A 15,195-nucleotide genomic window follows, 5' to 3' on the forward strand; every position below is an offset into this window, starting at 1 on the left:
TGGTGAAAAAACGGCCAAAACCGCGAAAAAATCGATGTAAAGGAAAAAATAAGACAAAAATTTTGCGAAAATATTTATTGTTGGGTTACGGTAGCACTCGTTTGCCGGCTGTGTTTTCGAAAATACTCCTTGAAATACGGTGGCCTAACTTGTGTGAAAATTCGGCCACAACTCCAATTTTTTTGCACAAGAATAATAATGCCGCCACCCTTTCCTATACGAATCAGTTTTATTGGAAACAAAAACAACAAAAATATTTTTTTTTGAAGGAAAAAATAAAAATTTGCGGGGAAAAAATGAGAAAACAAAAATAATGCAAGCGCGCCCCATGGCTAACAGCGTTCCAATTAGGGACAGTTCGAATTTCGCGCAGTTCGATTCTGCTCTTGTTCTGTTTTGACACATGTTCGGTTTTAGGTCGCGTTCGATTTTGGAAGCGTTCGAATTCGTCGTACCCCCGGCCGAACTTTTGCAAACTTGGTTTTCTAGGCCACCACTTCAAAATGACCTAAACATGCTCTGATCCTATGATTGAAAGATATTGCGCGTCAGATCGTGTGTTTGCGTACCTGGCACTCAATCTGACACACAAACCTTATATTGATTTTTGTGAAATAATGTTTTATCGCGAAATTTCTGTTGGGATACGGTAGTTAGAAAAATACGCAGAGTCGGTGTTTGCGGACATTGCATTGAATTTGATATTTGCATCATTTTTCATCGAATTCAAGTCAGAAAATAGAAATATTCATGTAATTTAACTCGAAAAGTTTCACAGATTTTTAAAGAAACATTTATTTTTGAAAAATAAGAAATTGGTTAAAAAAAAACAAGAATTACGACTGAGGATTTATTCCAATCATCAGAAAACCCAAGCAAACGCCCATTTTCAAGATATTTCCAGAATTCGGTACAGTATAAAAATATTGGACAAATTGGAACATAGGATCGACATCATTGCGAACTCCTCGGTCAGCATTCACAGAAAACACTTTCTCAATTAAATCATGTCGGATGGCTCTTTGGGGTCGGATACAGCAAATTTTGAAATTTTTTGATTTCGATAGGCCCTGTAAAATGTTTATTTGGAGAGAAAACATTTTGAAGTGGTGGCCTAACTTTTGCAAGTTGAGTTTTCTAGGCCACCACTTCAAAATGACCTAGAAAACACACCAGGGTCAGGCATTTCTGTCAGGAATTCTCATTATTCTCATTATTCTCTATAAGGGCCCTTGCCAAGTCATCTGCATCTGAATCTCTAAAGGAGACGTGCAGAGGACGTAGCGAATTGGGAGGGACATCATACAACACGGAATTGACTAGACAGAGGTCCCTTGGGAAGATCCTTCGCCTGACTCCTAATTGGGCACTCATTATTTGGAATCTAGGTCACCACGAAGGAAATGCCTCGTGGGAAGAAACACACCTGTTGTCTGCGTCTTCTGGCTCCGCCTCCTGCCACGTTGTTTGTATGATGGTCTTCGTTCATTCAGTCTGACTCCCGACGTCCTTGTTTTTTTTCTGTTCAATCTCTTATTGATTATTCTGTTTTCCAGAATTTCCGAAGCTATGGAACAGCCTTCCGCGGTCAATGACTATCACTTGAACATTTGTATCCTGATTCTGAATGAAGTACTCAGGAAAAAACCAATCTTCGATTCCTACGAAAACTTTTGTAAATTAGTTGGGGATAATTTCATGAACTATCCGGACTTCGAGTTCTGGTATTATCGAATGTATCGATATTCTCGTGGAGAACTTGATGACTGTGATCGGAGTATGAATCCAGTGCGAAAAACTATCATGGATATGCCAGTTTCATTGATGTACAAGATTACTGGCTACCTGGATACAGTGGAGAGGTTGGTTTGAATCAATTTAGTTCCTAAAGCTTCTTTTGGTTTCCAGAACTTATCTCCGATCGATGAACAAATGTCTCAAAGATATTGTTGATTTTCGCCCACCGAGTTTCGATGTAATTTCAGCATGCGATAAATGTCTCGAATGGAAGTTGAACAACAAATCGTTCAGCTGCGGGCTGAGCGACTATGGTGGTCGTTTTCTTAAAATCCTATATTCCTCATCAATCAAAAATAACGAATGATATTTCAAAAAAGGAATGGAATACTTGTCTCCAGTGTTGAAAATGCCCAATCTTAAAGTGAATCATCTCTCCTTGAATATCATGAACGAATCTGCATATTTCAACGATCTTCTGCCTGTTCTATTCCACGCCAAAAGTGTGTCTATCAGTGCATTCGATTTCAAGAAGTCTCTTGAACTCTTATCAGCAATGAATCCCGGAGAACTCGAGTCGATTGATTTTACTATAGATGACACAGACACAACAGAAGTTTTTTGGGAGTTTTTTGAAACTGAGCAATTCAAACAGGCAAAAAGAGTAGAATCAAACATTTATGTTCATGAGAGTGATCTAATGGGATTCAGTCATTTGAAATCTTTCAAATTTCCAATCGGTTATATTGAACCAGTGGATTTTCAAATAATTCGAGATGTGAGTTGTTAATGCGCGGTTCCAAACATAGACCTTATTTTCAGATGATTTCCACTTTTGACAAATTCGAATCGTGTGAGCTGAAAAGTACCTATTTTAGGGATGGTTTCGATGTCCGAACTGTTGCTGAAGCACTGGAAGCAGAAATTCCGTTCGGACCATTGAAGACTGTCACTCATCGTCATCGAATTCCAGGATCTAATGAGTATTTGGAATTCACGATTGAAGAGGCAGAATCATTTTGTTTGATCAAGATCGTTAAAGTTCGCTAATTTGTACTTTCGTCGCTGTTTTTGGATTGTTTTCGAAATGTTGTCAGTTTTGTTAAAGGTGGGGGGACATGAGAAAAATAATGCTGTCGAAATTTCGTTTAAACTTGCTCCTCGAGGAGTTGAACTTGTCGAGGCGAGTGTTGAAGGTGCGGCGCCGCTACCGACTGAGCTACGCGTGCAAAGAGAAAGCCGCTGCCCGATTGCATACATAAAGGCGAGGGCGACAGCTGTACGCAGAGTGACATTAAGCGTTGTACACCTTGACGGTAGAATGCATACTCTGGCCCCAAAAATCCCCCGTAAAATTTCCTGTCCCCCCACCTTTAAAAATAAACCTATTCGGTGTTTCTACTATTTATATTCAGAGGATCACAGGGACCCCAAGATCGGTTTCCCATGAGGAATCTATCGGCTGGCCCTACATAGCCGCTGGGAAAGCTGTTTTCTTGTCCCCTGATGGGTCAGACCCTGATGGTCTGTTGTCAAGAACCTCCGGTTTCCGCGATTCTCTAGTTTTTTTTTTTGAAAAAACACATTTTGAAATAGGCGCCAATATCGACAGTAAGGTTAAAAAAACATTTCTAAGTTGTTGGAAATACCGTAAAACCTGTAACAGAAGAAACGACTGACTTTCAAGTTTGAATCCGTTTTCCTCTGTTCCTGTTGCTGCTTTTGCTCTGAAACATCGTTTTTATGGTACTGAAACTGATATAGCTCGGCTAAAACTGGCGGGCGAATTCTAAAAATTTCAGAGATGTCAAGATAGGCGATTTGGAGCATATTCTGTAACTTTCATCAAAATCCTCCTCTCTACTGCACCCCCTGCAGATGACGTGGCAGATTGTGTGTCCGACGAGGCACGTTGACAAAGGCCGCCTCAATGGGCTCTCTCAGACAAGATGCGTCATGGCACACACAGTCCGAATAGAGGGGGAGAGAGTCTTCTCAAGGTCTCCCAGGTGCCTCGTGGGAAGTTCCCGTCCCTTGTCACATCATCAGACACCGTCTCCCAACACTCATTCTTCTATTCTTTCCTGGTCTCTTCTCTTGTCATATTATTGATTTGATCTTCAGAAAACTAAAGCACCAATGAAATGCCAAAGATAAATTAACAAACTTTATTGAGAACTCGATTGAAAAAAAAATCCCATAAAAAAGAAAATCGAGTCAACGAATGCTGACGATTTTCATCAAAATACTCGGTCCTCCGCCTTCAATTTTAAATTGCAGACACTTATTGGATTCGGGGATCTGATAACGATGAGTGATAGACTTCAATGGTCCTCCTGGAATCTTCATTCCGAGAGCTTCACAGATATTTTGAATTTGAAATCCACTGATAATTTGTAGTTCACATTTTTCGAATCTTTCAAATGTAGAGATCGTCTGGAAAACAGAATTTCTTATTTTCAAATTTATTTTTCCAATTTTCAAAAACTGTCAACTGTGAGCTCATTTATCTCGATTCCGGTGAAAGATATCAAAATTCTGTTAATTGATAAAACATTGCTGGTTTTATGATAAACAATTTATCAGTTAACCAATTTTGGTATCTCTTATAGGAACCGAGATAATTGAGCTCAAAGGACATGTAGGTTGTTTCTCCTATTTTTCATTCACCGTCTTCTAACCCATTCTTCCATTCACCCTGCAGATGACGTGACGTCTCTAGTTCTCAAAATTCAAATTTTTAATTTTTTATGTACTTTGTTATGTTGATTTTTCGGTTCGAATAAAGTTCAAAATCAGTATAAACATCTCAGACATTCCTTATAACCTGTCGGGTCAAGAAGAATACAAAAAGAACCTTTATTGCCTCGTGGAACATACAAACTGCCACGTCATCTGTCCATTAGATAATAATCTAGGTCAAATAACTTTGATTGGAAGTACCTGTCATACAAAAGGATCCAATCCCCCCAACAAAAAAGAACAAAGAAATATCGAATCTATCCAGAATTCCTTCACAAGAAGGCTTTATAGTAGGAATCTAGGCAGATATATTACTCCACAAGACTCAGATTACATGAATGCTAGTGAACGTAACCTCCTTTATGGTCTCTCCTCTCTGGAACACAGGCGACAAACAATTGATAAAAAACTGATATCTAAAATAATGTTAGGAAAAGTGGGTCTAAACCAGACTGACTTTTTCCAAGTGTCCACAAATAATCGAACAAGATCAAAATCAAGGTACAAATGGAAAAGAGCTAAAACAAAAATTAGGCAACACTTTTTCGTCAATAGGGCGCTTAGTAAAATGATTTAGTTACTGCTGAGCAATTGCTCAATTTTCTGGCCCTACTCTCTGTCCTCTATTCTATGTATTATTCTATGTTCATTTATGCTTGACATGTCTTATTCTCCTCTCCCTATTTCTTTTTAATGTTCACTCTAGTTCTAGTTCATTCTATTATTTTACATTTCCTATCACTAGAATTCATTATTTATCCATTTGGAATCTGATTATCATGTATTTTAATGTTTTTTCCTTTTTTTCCACGATTCTTGCAATCGTAAATAAATAAATAAATAAATAAATTGAAGAGTGACGAAATTTATGTGCAGAACCATGGTTCAGTTATTATCCTGTTCTATCTTGAATTCCGGGAATTCGTTGAATCGGTTCGGAATTCTAATATGGTCTTGAAAGGTTACCCTGGAACCTGGTTCTCAAGATCAAGTAGAAGATTTCTAAAACGCATTCTCCTGCGGCGATGGAAGAGATTCTAATAAAGACGAGACGTGAGTTTTAAATTCCTTAAAGATTTACTGTGGTGTAAGATAAGATATCACAGATAGGAAAATCAAATTCCAGAAGATCCATTCGAATGGTCCACTTACCGTAATAAAAACCCCGAATCCAACAAAACGCTAGAATTTAAGATTGAAGAATCAGGAGGAGATTGGAGTTTCATCGACATTCGTAATATTCCATAAGTCTTGTTTTTATGATTTTAAGTATGATTTGTTTGCCTAACCGTCTTCTGACCCATTCTTATATTCCCCATAACCCCTATAGATGACGTGACGTCTCCAGTTCTCAGAATTCTGTTTTTTAGTGTGCTTTTTTATGTTGTTTTATGGGTCAATAAAGTGTTCTCCTTCGATGTACCGTCAATGAAAATGTCCTTTGGGAATGATGTGACCTTGTGTGATCTCTGCCACGTCATCTGAAGACGAGGGGGTTCTCAGAGCCTTCTGGGAAGCCCCGCCACCTAACCAGGTGGGTCATATCTCCTCATCGGACACTCATTCTTCTAGTCAGTCTGTTTCCAAACGTCTGTCTCTCTTTTCTCGTGTGTTCTTTGACCTAAAATAAGGCTTCCATTTCGGTCGGTCGAAAATCGCCGACCGCCGACCAACCACCGACCCAACCGACCGACAGCCGACTGAGCTGACCGATCGGTCAGTGCGCCAACCGATTTCGTGCCTTTGCGCATAAAAATACGAGTTTTTGCGTACGAAGCACTTTATTTTACGACAAACGAGTCATTTATTGAGTAGTACGGTTGGCGCTCCGACCGATCGGTCAACACGGTTGGCTGTCGGTCGGCGGGGTCGGTGGTCGGTCGGTCGGCTAAATTTCCCGATCGAATGGAAGCCTTAACCTAAAAATCATTATTTTTTGGCTGTCTTTCTCGCCAACGGTTTCTTAGCTTGTGTCTTTGCCGTTCATCATTTTCACCTAACAAAAAATCAATACCCGTTGATTTTCAGAAACTATTATGTCCGAAATCTTGAAGACCAATCCTCACTTCCTAAAATCCTGTATTCTGTATGAAGTGCTCCGAAAGACACCAATCCAAGATGCTTATCGAAATTTCTGTAAGCTCGTTGGACAGGATGCCATGGAATACTCGGATTACGAGATTTTTCACAACCGACTTTCTCGGGGAGAAAGAGATTTTGAAATTGAACTAAAGCCAGAACTTCTAGTGGAAGCTCTTGTTGATAATGCAATGCCAATGGATCCAGTAGAGGAGTAAGTGTATTATGAAATTATCATATTAGTTAAATTTTTTGTTTCCAGAGTGTTCCATGCTGATCCAGGACAAAAATCTCTTATGAATATGCCAGTTGCATTGATGTTCAAGATTGCAGGAAACCTGGATCCAGTTGAGAGGTTAGTGAAGTTTGAGGGGCACCTAACTTTAAACAAATTTATCTCGGTTCCTGTAAGAGATATCAAAAATTTGTTAACTGATAAAATTTTGGTGGTATTATGATAAACAGTTTATCAGTTGAACATTTTGTGATATCTTTAGAAGGAACCGAGATAAATTTATTCAAAGTTAAAGATCAACCGTGTAGCTGACGAATCGCGCCTTGAGAGGCTTCAATTTTGATCAAATTTATCTCGGTTCCTATGAGAGATATCCAAAATCTGTCAACTGATAAAATATTGATGATATTATGATAATTAAGTTATTAACTTAGATAATTGAAGTTACGGTACCATTCCTGCAATTTTTGTGTTTTCAGAACTGTCCTTCGATCTGTAAACAAAGCCATCAAAAATGTTGCGGATTCTCTTCCCCCAGTTTTTGAGTCTATGTCCATCACATGGACTAGTTGCAACTCTCTATACTGGCAATTCAACGACAACCCAGCTACACACTCTGGGAATGGAAAACTGGGAAAGCTGTCGAAAATTCCCGGATTCAAACTGAACAATCTTCGCTTGAGAAATTACGGTAGATTTGGCCGAACTCTCTTCAATTATCCTAAGAGCAAACTTGCCGATGTTTTACCGGAATCTTTTTTGAAATCGAAAAATGTGGATATCGATGTGGTGACTCTGAACGATGCTATTCAACTTTTGTCATTTGCAAAACCACGAGATCTGGAATCGATTCGTTTGTGGCCGACGAATGGAAAAAATTTCCCAAGATTCTTCAATACAGAACAATTCAAACAAGCGAAAAATGTGGAAATTTTCAGTCTTCAAGGGTTTAATTCAGAGGTTCTTTCGAATTTTAGCCACTTGAAAAGCTTCAAAATCAAGTTGTCAGGAGATTTTGTGGAAGAGGATTTTCCGAAAATTCGAGATGTAAGTTACTAAAAAAATTAGCGTCATCTTTAAGCTCGATTCTCTCGGCTCCTTCAGAAGATACTAAAATTTTATCAACTGATAAATTGTTACTGGTAAAAGGACGAATAATTTATCAATTAACAGAATTTTGATATCTTTCACCGGAATCGAGATAATTGAGCTCACAGTTGACAGTTTTTGAAAATTGGAAAAATAAATTTAAAAATAAGAAATTCTGTTTTCCAGACGATCTCTACATTTGAAGACTAGCCGCGATTCTCGAGCGTTTCGACGTCTTCCGCTTGCCTTGAAGCATCTTCCGTGCATTGAATTTCATCTTTCAGTTAAAAAAGATGTATATTCGAGGAAACGAAACTTCAAGTTCATTTGAATCCCTACCTTCGAATCCTTTGAAAAATGTGAACTACGAATTATCAGTGGATTTCAAATTCGTGAAATTTGTGAAGCTCTCGGAATGAAGATTCCAGGAGGACCATAGAAATGCGTCAAGTCCCGTAAGGTGAAGGTCTTGGAGCAGAGATTCCTTGGGTCCTTGGGCCCTTGGGTCTTTGGTCAGCTGAAGCGAATTTTCTCCATTTTCAGACTTTCAAAAAAAAAAGCGACGAATTTGATAAAAATTTCGAAATTAGATAAAAGTTTCTGATTTTCGATTTTTGGATACTTTCCACCTCCAGATAATTGTTTTTCTCCCCAAAAAATTGTCTAGTTTCTTCATATATGTCATGTCTAACATATAATTTTAATATTCCAATTTTCTCTAGTTCACCCAACAATTTTCTTTTTAATTCTCTCCGTAAAAACAAAATTTTCTTCCCGAGTGATCAGAATTTTTTGACCTAAAAAATATTTGATATTTCAAAATTATTTTTTTTTGAAAATTTGTAATTTTTTAATTTCTTTCTTTCTGTTATTTCTTCGTTAATTATTTCTGAATTTCTGAATTTCTGAATTTTTGAATTTTTGAATTTTTGAATTTTTGGATTTTTGAATTTTTGAATTTTTGAATTTTTGAATTTTTGGATTTTTGAATTTTTGAATTTTTGAATTTTTGAATTTTTGAATTTTTGAATTTTTGAATTTTTGAATTTTTGAATTTTTGAATTTTTGAATTTTTGAATTTTTGAATTTTTGAATTGTTGAATTTTTGAATTTTTGAATTTTTGAATTTTTGAATTTTTGAATTTTTTTCCAGAAAAATGAACATCCAAGAAAAAAATGCCGAAGACAAATTCGACCTAAATTTCGATTATTGGGTCCGTCTTATCAATTTGCCATTTTCGATTTTTGGAATAATTATCAATATTTATCATTTTTGGATTTTATCAAAAAAATCACTTCGAGACACTCCGGTTTTTATAATTATGATGGTAATTTGTGGCTCGGATTTGGTCCAATTAGTGGCTTTATTGCCAAATGATGCGAAGGTAATTAAAAGTTGAAAATTTTCAAAAAAAATATTTTTTGTAATTTTCAAACTTTTCAGTACATAGTAACCGTCAGTGTCCCAGGATTTTGCACGGACATTAATCCATTTTTTAAATCATTGCTCACTTTAATTCATTCTTTCGCCAATGGATTCACAATATTTGTTTCTTCTTGGATGGCTGTACTTATGGCATTTTTTAGAAGTTTGTCTATTAAGGTGAGTCACGAGAAATGCGTCAAAGCGCGAGAAATGCACCAAGACACGAGAAATGCGTCAAGTCACGGGAAATGCGCTAAAGCACCGAAAATGCGCCTAGGAACCGAAAATAAGTCATGAAACGGGGAAGGCGTCAAGGAACGAAAAATGCGTCAAGGCACGGGAAATGTGTCAAAGCACGGGAAATGCGCCAAGAACACCAACAGTGCGACAAGGCACTACAAATGCGTTTAGGTACCGAACATTGTCAAGGCGCAAAACATGCGCCAAGACATGGGAATTGCGTCAACGCACCAAAAATGCGTCGACACAGCTTCGCACATTTACAGGGCGTTCGGTGGATTTCCGGTCATCTGACGCATTTCTAGTGCCTTGGCGCACTTTTGGTGCCTTGGCGCACTTTTGGTGCCATGGTGCGTTTTTGGTGCCCTTACGAATTTCTAGTGCCTTGATTTTTGGAGCCTTGATGCACTTGTGGTTTCTTGACGCATTTTTAGTACTTTGACGCAGTTTTGGTTCCTAAACGCTTTTCTAGGCCCTTGGCGCACTTTCAGTGCCTAGTCGCATTTTCGGTTCCTTGGCGCACTTTTGGTGCCTTGACGCATTTCTCGTGGTTAACCTCCCTTTTTTCAGTTCGCAATGAGTTCGTTTTCCGAATATTTCTCGAAAACTTCGACAGCTCATAAAATGGCAACTACCGTACTCTCGATTGGTTTCTTCTACAACTTATTATCATTTTCCTACGGTATTCAACAATTCGTCTAAACGAACCATGCGATCTAATTTCGCGAATTTCGGACCCAAACAATGAAGAATATTTTCTTTCTGGCTCCAGAGAGGCCAATCATATCTCAATTATGATCACATTTTTCGATGGAGTTTTTCAATTATTCCAAATGATTATCTTCACTTATTCTACCGTATTCCTCGCCAGATTCATTCGAGAAACTTCGAGAAATAAGGTTATGCGGTCTCGAGAGTCTCGAGAAACCGAGAGAACCGAAGGACTCATTTTGTTCACTTTGGTCCCATTTTTCATTTTTATTTTTCCAATGATGATTTCGAATTTCACTATTCCCATACTTTCAAATTTCGCAGTGATACCGTAAGTTTCAAGTGGCACGAGAAATGAGGCCAGGCACGAAAAGGACGTCAATAAACGAGAAACGCGCCAAGGCACCAGAAGAACGTCATGGCACGAAAAGCACATCTTGGCACCGATAGTGCGTCAAGGATTCAAGAAGTGGATAGGCTCACAAAATGCGTCAGGTTGACGCATTTTTTGCGCAAAAACACCGGAATTACGTCAAGTATCGAGAAATGCGCAAAGATCAGAATGGCTAATTTCGAAATGCGTCAATTATCGAAAAATGTCTTGACGCATTTTCGGTGCCTTGGCGTATTTTTGGTTTCCTGACGCTGACTTGACGCATTTTCCGGATGTTACCGTACTTTTAGTACCTTGACGCATTTCTGGAAGCTTGGCGCTTTTTTAGCGTTCTGACGCAGTTTTGGTGTCCTGGCGCATTTTTCATCCCTTGGCGCGATTCTATTGCTTTGGCGCATTTTCCGTGTCTTGGCGCAATTCTCGTGTCTTGGTGCATTTTCCGAGTGATGCCGTACTTTTCGTGGCTTGACGCATTCCTTGTGTTCAACACCTTTCTCGTGCCTTGACCCATTTTTAGTGTCCTAGCGCATGTTTCGTGTCTTGGCGCATTCCTAGTGCCCTGACGCATTTTTCATCCATTGACGCAATTCTCGTGTCTTGGCGCATTTTCCGAGTGATGCCGTACTTTTCGTGGCTTGACGCATTCCTAGTGCCTTGACGCATTTCTCGTGCTGCTTCTTCTAATATTTCATATTTCAGACACGCATTGAGAATGTCTGTGAGAATTCTGACAATGCTACAAACAATAAACGCCAGCAGTCATTGTATCGTCTGCATTTTCATGTCTTCCCAATATCGAAGTGCCGCGAAAATCGAATTTGGAAGGTCTAGAGTTCATTCTACCAGTGTTTCTGGATAATTCAAATGTTTTGGCTTAAAATCATGAATTTGTTTTTTTTTTACTTTTTTGAAATTAAACAACAACATGTTAAATTTACTTAACTCATTTTTGTGTGTTGACGCGTTTTCCGTGCCTTGGCGCATTTTTGGTTTCTCAATTTGAACGATGTACAGCGAATTCAAAGTTAGAATATTTTATTTCAAAATTTCAAAATTATGTAGTCGTGACTGAAGATTTTGGAGCAACCTGAAAATGCAAAAAATTATTTTTTCTCAAAATTATCAAGAAATCACCTTGATAAAACTTGTGGATCCAGTGGAAATTATGAAAAATGCTTTGACAATTTCCTGATAATTTTTGCAAACTTTTAAAACTATAAATGGGCGGAGACAAGCAAAAGTCGTTCTTATAATTTGGCTTAGTCCATTGGAAATGGTCAAATATTCTCTGAAAAATCGCTAATCTTGTTTTTTCAGTGCACAGAAAATGCGCCAAGACACTGGAAACGCGCCAATGGATGAAAAATGCGTCGAGGCACTAGGAATGCGCCAAGACACGAAACATGCGCTAGGACACCAAAAATGGGTCAAGGCACGAGAAAGGTGTTGAACACAAGGAATGCGTCAAGCCACGAAAAGTGCGGCATCACTCGGAAAATGCACCAAGACACGAGAATTGCGCCAAGACACGGAAAATGCGCCAAAGCACTAGAATCGCGCCAACGGATGAAAAATGCGCCAGGACACCAAAACTGCGTCAGAACGCTAAAAAAGCGCCAAGCTTCCAAAAATTCGTCAAGACACGAAAATGCGTCAAGGTACTAAAAGTACGGTAACATCCGGAAAATGCGTCAAGTCACGAAAAATGCGCCAGGAAACCAAAAATACGCCAAGGCACCACGGCAAATAATTCATGAAACCCAAGTTCCAAAAATCTGTACTGGCGCATTTTCGGTGTCTTGACGTAGTTCTCGTGCAACGAAATTTTCAATAAATTCTCACTGCGATGGCTGATATTCTCGATCCTCTTTTCCATATGTGTAACATATCAGAAGAACAATAAAACGCGAAAAATCACAAATCATAAATGAGAGAAAAATGGAAAATATACATTTCAGATTTTCCAAATAAAAATTGTCCAGTTTTCGATGTTTCCGAAACTTGTAAAATTTCAAAGGAAACCAAATGAATAGCAAAAATATATTTGCCAAAACTTGAGCAATCCCAAAAACGAATTCCAGATTACTGTAGATTAATATAATCTGAGCAATCGGATTTTCCTTATCTTCCAAAAATTGCTGTGCAAGATCTTCAGTATTACATGGGGAGTACGGTAGGATATAAGCGAAAATTAGCATTATAAGCGAGCAATAAACGGATACAAAGATGAATAGAATCAAAAAAATCCACGTGGCAACTTTTTTGGCATGATTCCAAGACCATTTGAACGACATGAAAATGGAAATCCAGGCTCCGGAATCTGCGGCAAATTCGGTAAAAATAATCACCAAAGATTTGAAAAACATATCAAAGTAGTTCAAATAACCAACACAGTTTCGATGATATATATAGATTAAAACATTACGAATTTGAAAAAAGAATACTGTAGATACATGGAGCAAATCTGCTCCAGTGATAAAAATGAGGAAAATGAAGATTTTGGAATTTTGGAAAAGAAAGCAAATGTGGATTATATTGGTGACGATTCCGAACGCCGAGAGAGACAAATCGAGATACTTTATCAAATATTCGGTATCATAGAGTACACTGGATCCGGTGATATTGGGCATTTTCTAGAATCTTTTGATTTTCGAAAATAAGAAAAACTTGCAAAAACTGAATTCAAATATTCGATAAGGTATGAATAATCATAGAAGCTCAAATAGTTTTGAAACAAAGTTCTAACGAAAAATCTTCAAATGAAATATTCAAGACTTGTTTTTCTGGTCAAAAGACATGAAAAACAAGAGAATTGGCATATAACAATGATTAAAATTTGTCATTCAATTTGAAAAAAAATAATTATAGCCCCTCCCACTAGAAACTTAGGGCTTAATATGAACTTTAATAAGCGATTCTTGGAGAGATTAGTGCTGAAATTGGAATCGCTGAAATTGAAAATCCACGTGGCCTATTTTCATTTGAATTCTAATAACTGGGAGTATCACAAGCGGCTTTTGCCATTTTATCGAGCTGAAACTGTCGGAACGGTCTCTATCTACGGATCGCAAACTTGGGTTTCGGAATTTATCGAAAAAATCGCACTGAAATCAAAAAACATGTTTTTCTCAAATATGGAACTCAATTTTCGTTCTCGAAATGTCAAAGAAGCCACAAAAATCATCAAGGTGTCGTTGTTCAGCTTTTTTGCGCGTCAAATATAGTGCCAAGTGTGCAGACAATCGGTGTTTGCGTAGTTTGCGCCCTATTTGACGACTTTTAACTTCAAAATTTCCAGAACCTTCTACAATTCTCCAAAATGGAATATTGCTATCTGGATGTGGATTTACGGAGCAATGTTCAATTGAAAAAGAGTATTGAATGACTTGGCGCCAAAATTCAAGGTTTTCGTTCGGACATTTTTCACTATCCGATTCTATACTCCACGGACTTTTTCGAAATTAAATTCGATTGCGAGGGAATTTTTATTGAGTGAAAATCCAAATCCACTTGATTTCGTTTTTACCTTTTTTCACTTTTTCTCGTTGTTATTTGTTGTTGCTTTTGTTTTTTTTTCCAATAAACTCTTTTTTTCCCGAAATTCTCCAATTTTTCTAGCTGAAATCACCTAATTTTCAGGTTTTCAGCTCAGATTTATTCATAGTTGCAAAATTTCGGGCCGGCCCGTCGAGAATTTCGGCGGGACGGGCCGAGCCGGTGAAGTGCCGGCCCGGGGTCCGTACAGACGTTGATTTTTTTCGAAATTTTTTCAAAATTTAAACAAAAACGACCTATGTTTCGACTACTATCACTTTGTCAATTTTTTCAAATAAAGTAACCTTTTTTTTCTTTTTTAATTCAAAAAAATTACCCAAATTTTCATTGGAAAATTTTAAACAGTGGTAGGCGGGACGGGCCGAGAAAATTCGTCTACCGGCCCGTCCCGGCCTTTTGCAACTATGGATTTATTAGCTCAAAAAAATGTGTGTCGTCCAATACGATGCCAAGTACGCAGAACACCGAAGCCTAACTATTTGCGTACTTTGCACAACACCTGACGCGCAGAGAAATAAAGGGAATTTGTTGAAGAAAAAGCTATGAAAAAGTGGAAAAACCCCGAGAATTTCATTAAAGAATTGAATAAATTAAAGTTTGCCAAAAAAATATGCAAAAAAAACAAAAAAAAATCGCCTGGGAACTTTCGAAATTTTGAATTTTTTGATTTTCGAGTTTTTGAATTTTCAAATTTTTGAATTTTCGAAATTTTTAATTTTTAATTTTTTAATTCCAGCTCATTTTCAGCACAAAAATTTCAAATTTTAAGTCACCTTTGACGTCATCAGAAAACCCGAAAATGACAAAAAAATTTGACATTTCCTGATTTTCTCCTCCTTCTTCTTCTTCTTATCAATAAAATATATACATATCAAATGCACACACACATTGATAGAGAATACACAAACAGTCATTCTCTGCGTCTCTCTGTTTCACACATTCTCTCGCCTCTTCTCCATTTTTAGTCTGCTGACGGGAAAAGATTTG

The 15,195-nt window shown here is 37.8% G+C and overlaps 4 protein-coding genes across 4 annotated transcripts; 3 read left to right on the forward strand and 1 right to left on the reverse strand.

Annotated features, from left to right (window-relative positions):
• Positions 1 to 1,403: 1,403 nt before the first annotated feature.
• Positions 1,404 to 5,727, forward strand: CBG18570 (the record flags this gene model as incomplete). Its single annotated transcript, XM_002638322.1, has 10 exons — positions 1,404 to 1,465; positions 1,557 to 1,862; positions 1,909 to 2,051; positions 2,139 to 2,515; positions 2,560 to 2,778; positions 3,153 to 3,353; positions 3,540 to 3,630; positions 4,551 to 4,915; positions 5,335 to 5,470; positions 5,606 to 5,727. The coding sequence occupies 10 exons, from the start codon at positions 1,404 to 1,406 to the stop codon at positions 5,725 to 5,727; spliced, it is 2,022 nt and encodes a 673-aa protein (XP_002638368.1).
• A 788-nt stretch (positions 5,728 to 6,515) lies between these two features.
• CBG18569 lies at positions 6,516 to 8,301 on the forward strand (the record flags this gene model as incomplete). Its single annotated transcript, XM_002638321.1, has 4 exons — positions 6,516 to 6,772; positions 6,821 to 6,913; positions 7,273 to 7,840; positions 8,167 to 8,301. The coding sequence occupies 4 exons, from the start codon at positions 6,516 to 6,518 to the stop codon at positions 8,299 to 8,301; spliced, it is 1,053 nt and encodes a 350-aa protein (XP_002638367.1).
• A 738-nt stretch (positions 8,302 to 9,039) lies between these two features.
• On the forward strand, positions 9,040 to 10,250 carry Cbr-srw-1 (the record flags this gene model as incomplete). The annotated part of the gene is made up of 3 exons (XM_045238475.1): positions 9,040 to 9,267; positions 9,327 to 9,485; positions 10,119 to 10,250. The coding sequence occupies 3 exons, from the start codon at positions 9,040 to 9,042 to the stop codon at positions 10,248 to 10,250; spliced, it is 519 nt and encodes a 172-aa protein (XP_045096519.1).
• A 1,457-nt stretch (positions 10,251 to 11,707) lies between these two features.
• CBG18567 lies at positions 11,708 to 13,283 on the reverse strand (the record flags this gene model as incomplete). Its single annotated transcript, XM_002638319.1, has 3 exons — positions 11,708 to 11,740; positions 11,788 to 11,941; positions 12,496 to 13,283. 3 exons carry the CDS (start codon positions 13,281 to 13,283, stop codon positions 11,708 to 11,710), a joined length of 975 nt encoding a protein of 324 aa, XP_002638365.1.
• Between the last annotated feature and the right edge of the window lie 1,912 nt (positions 13,284 to 15,195).

This window comes from Caenorhabditis briggsae (genome assembly GCF_000004555.2).
Source record: "Caenorhabditis briggsae complete genome, chrV, whole genome shotgun sequence".
NCBI classification, from domain to species: Eukaryota; Metazoa; Nematoda; class Chromadorea; order Rhabditida; family Rhabditidae; genus Caenorhabditis; species Caenorhabditis briggsae.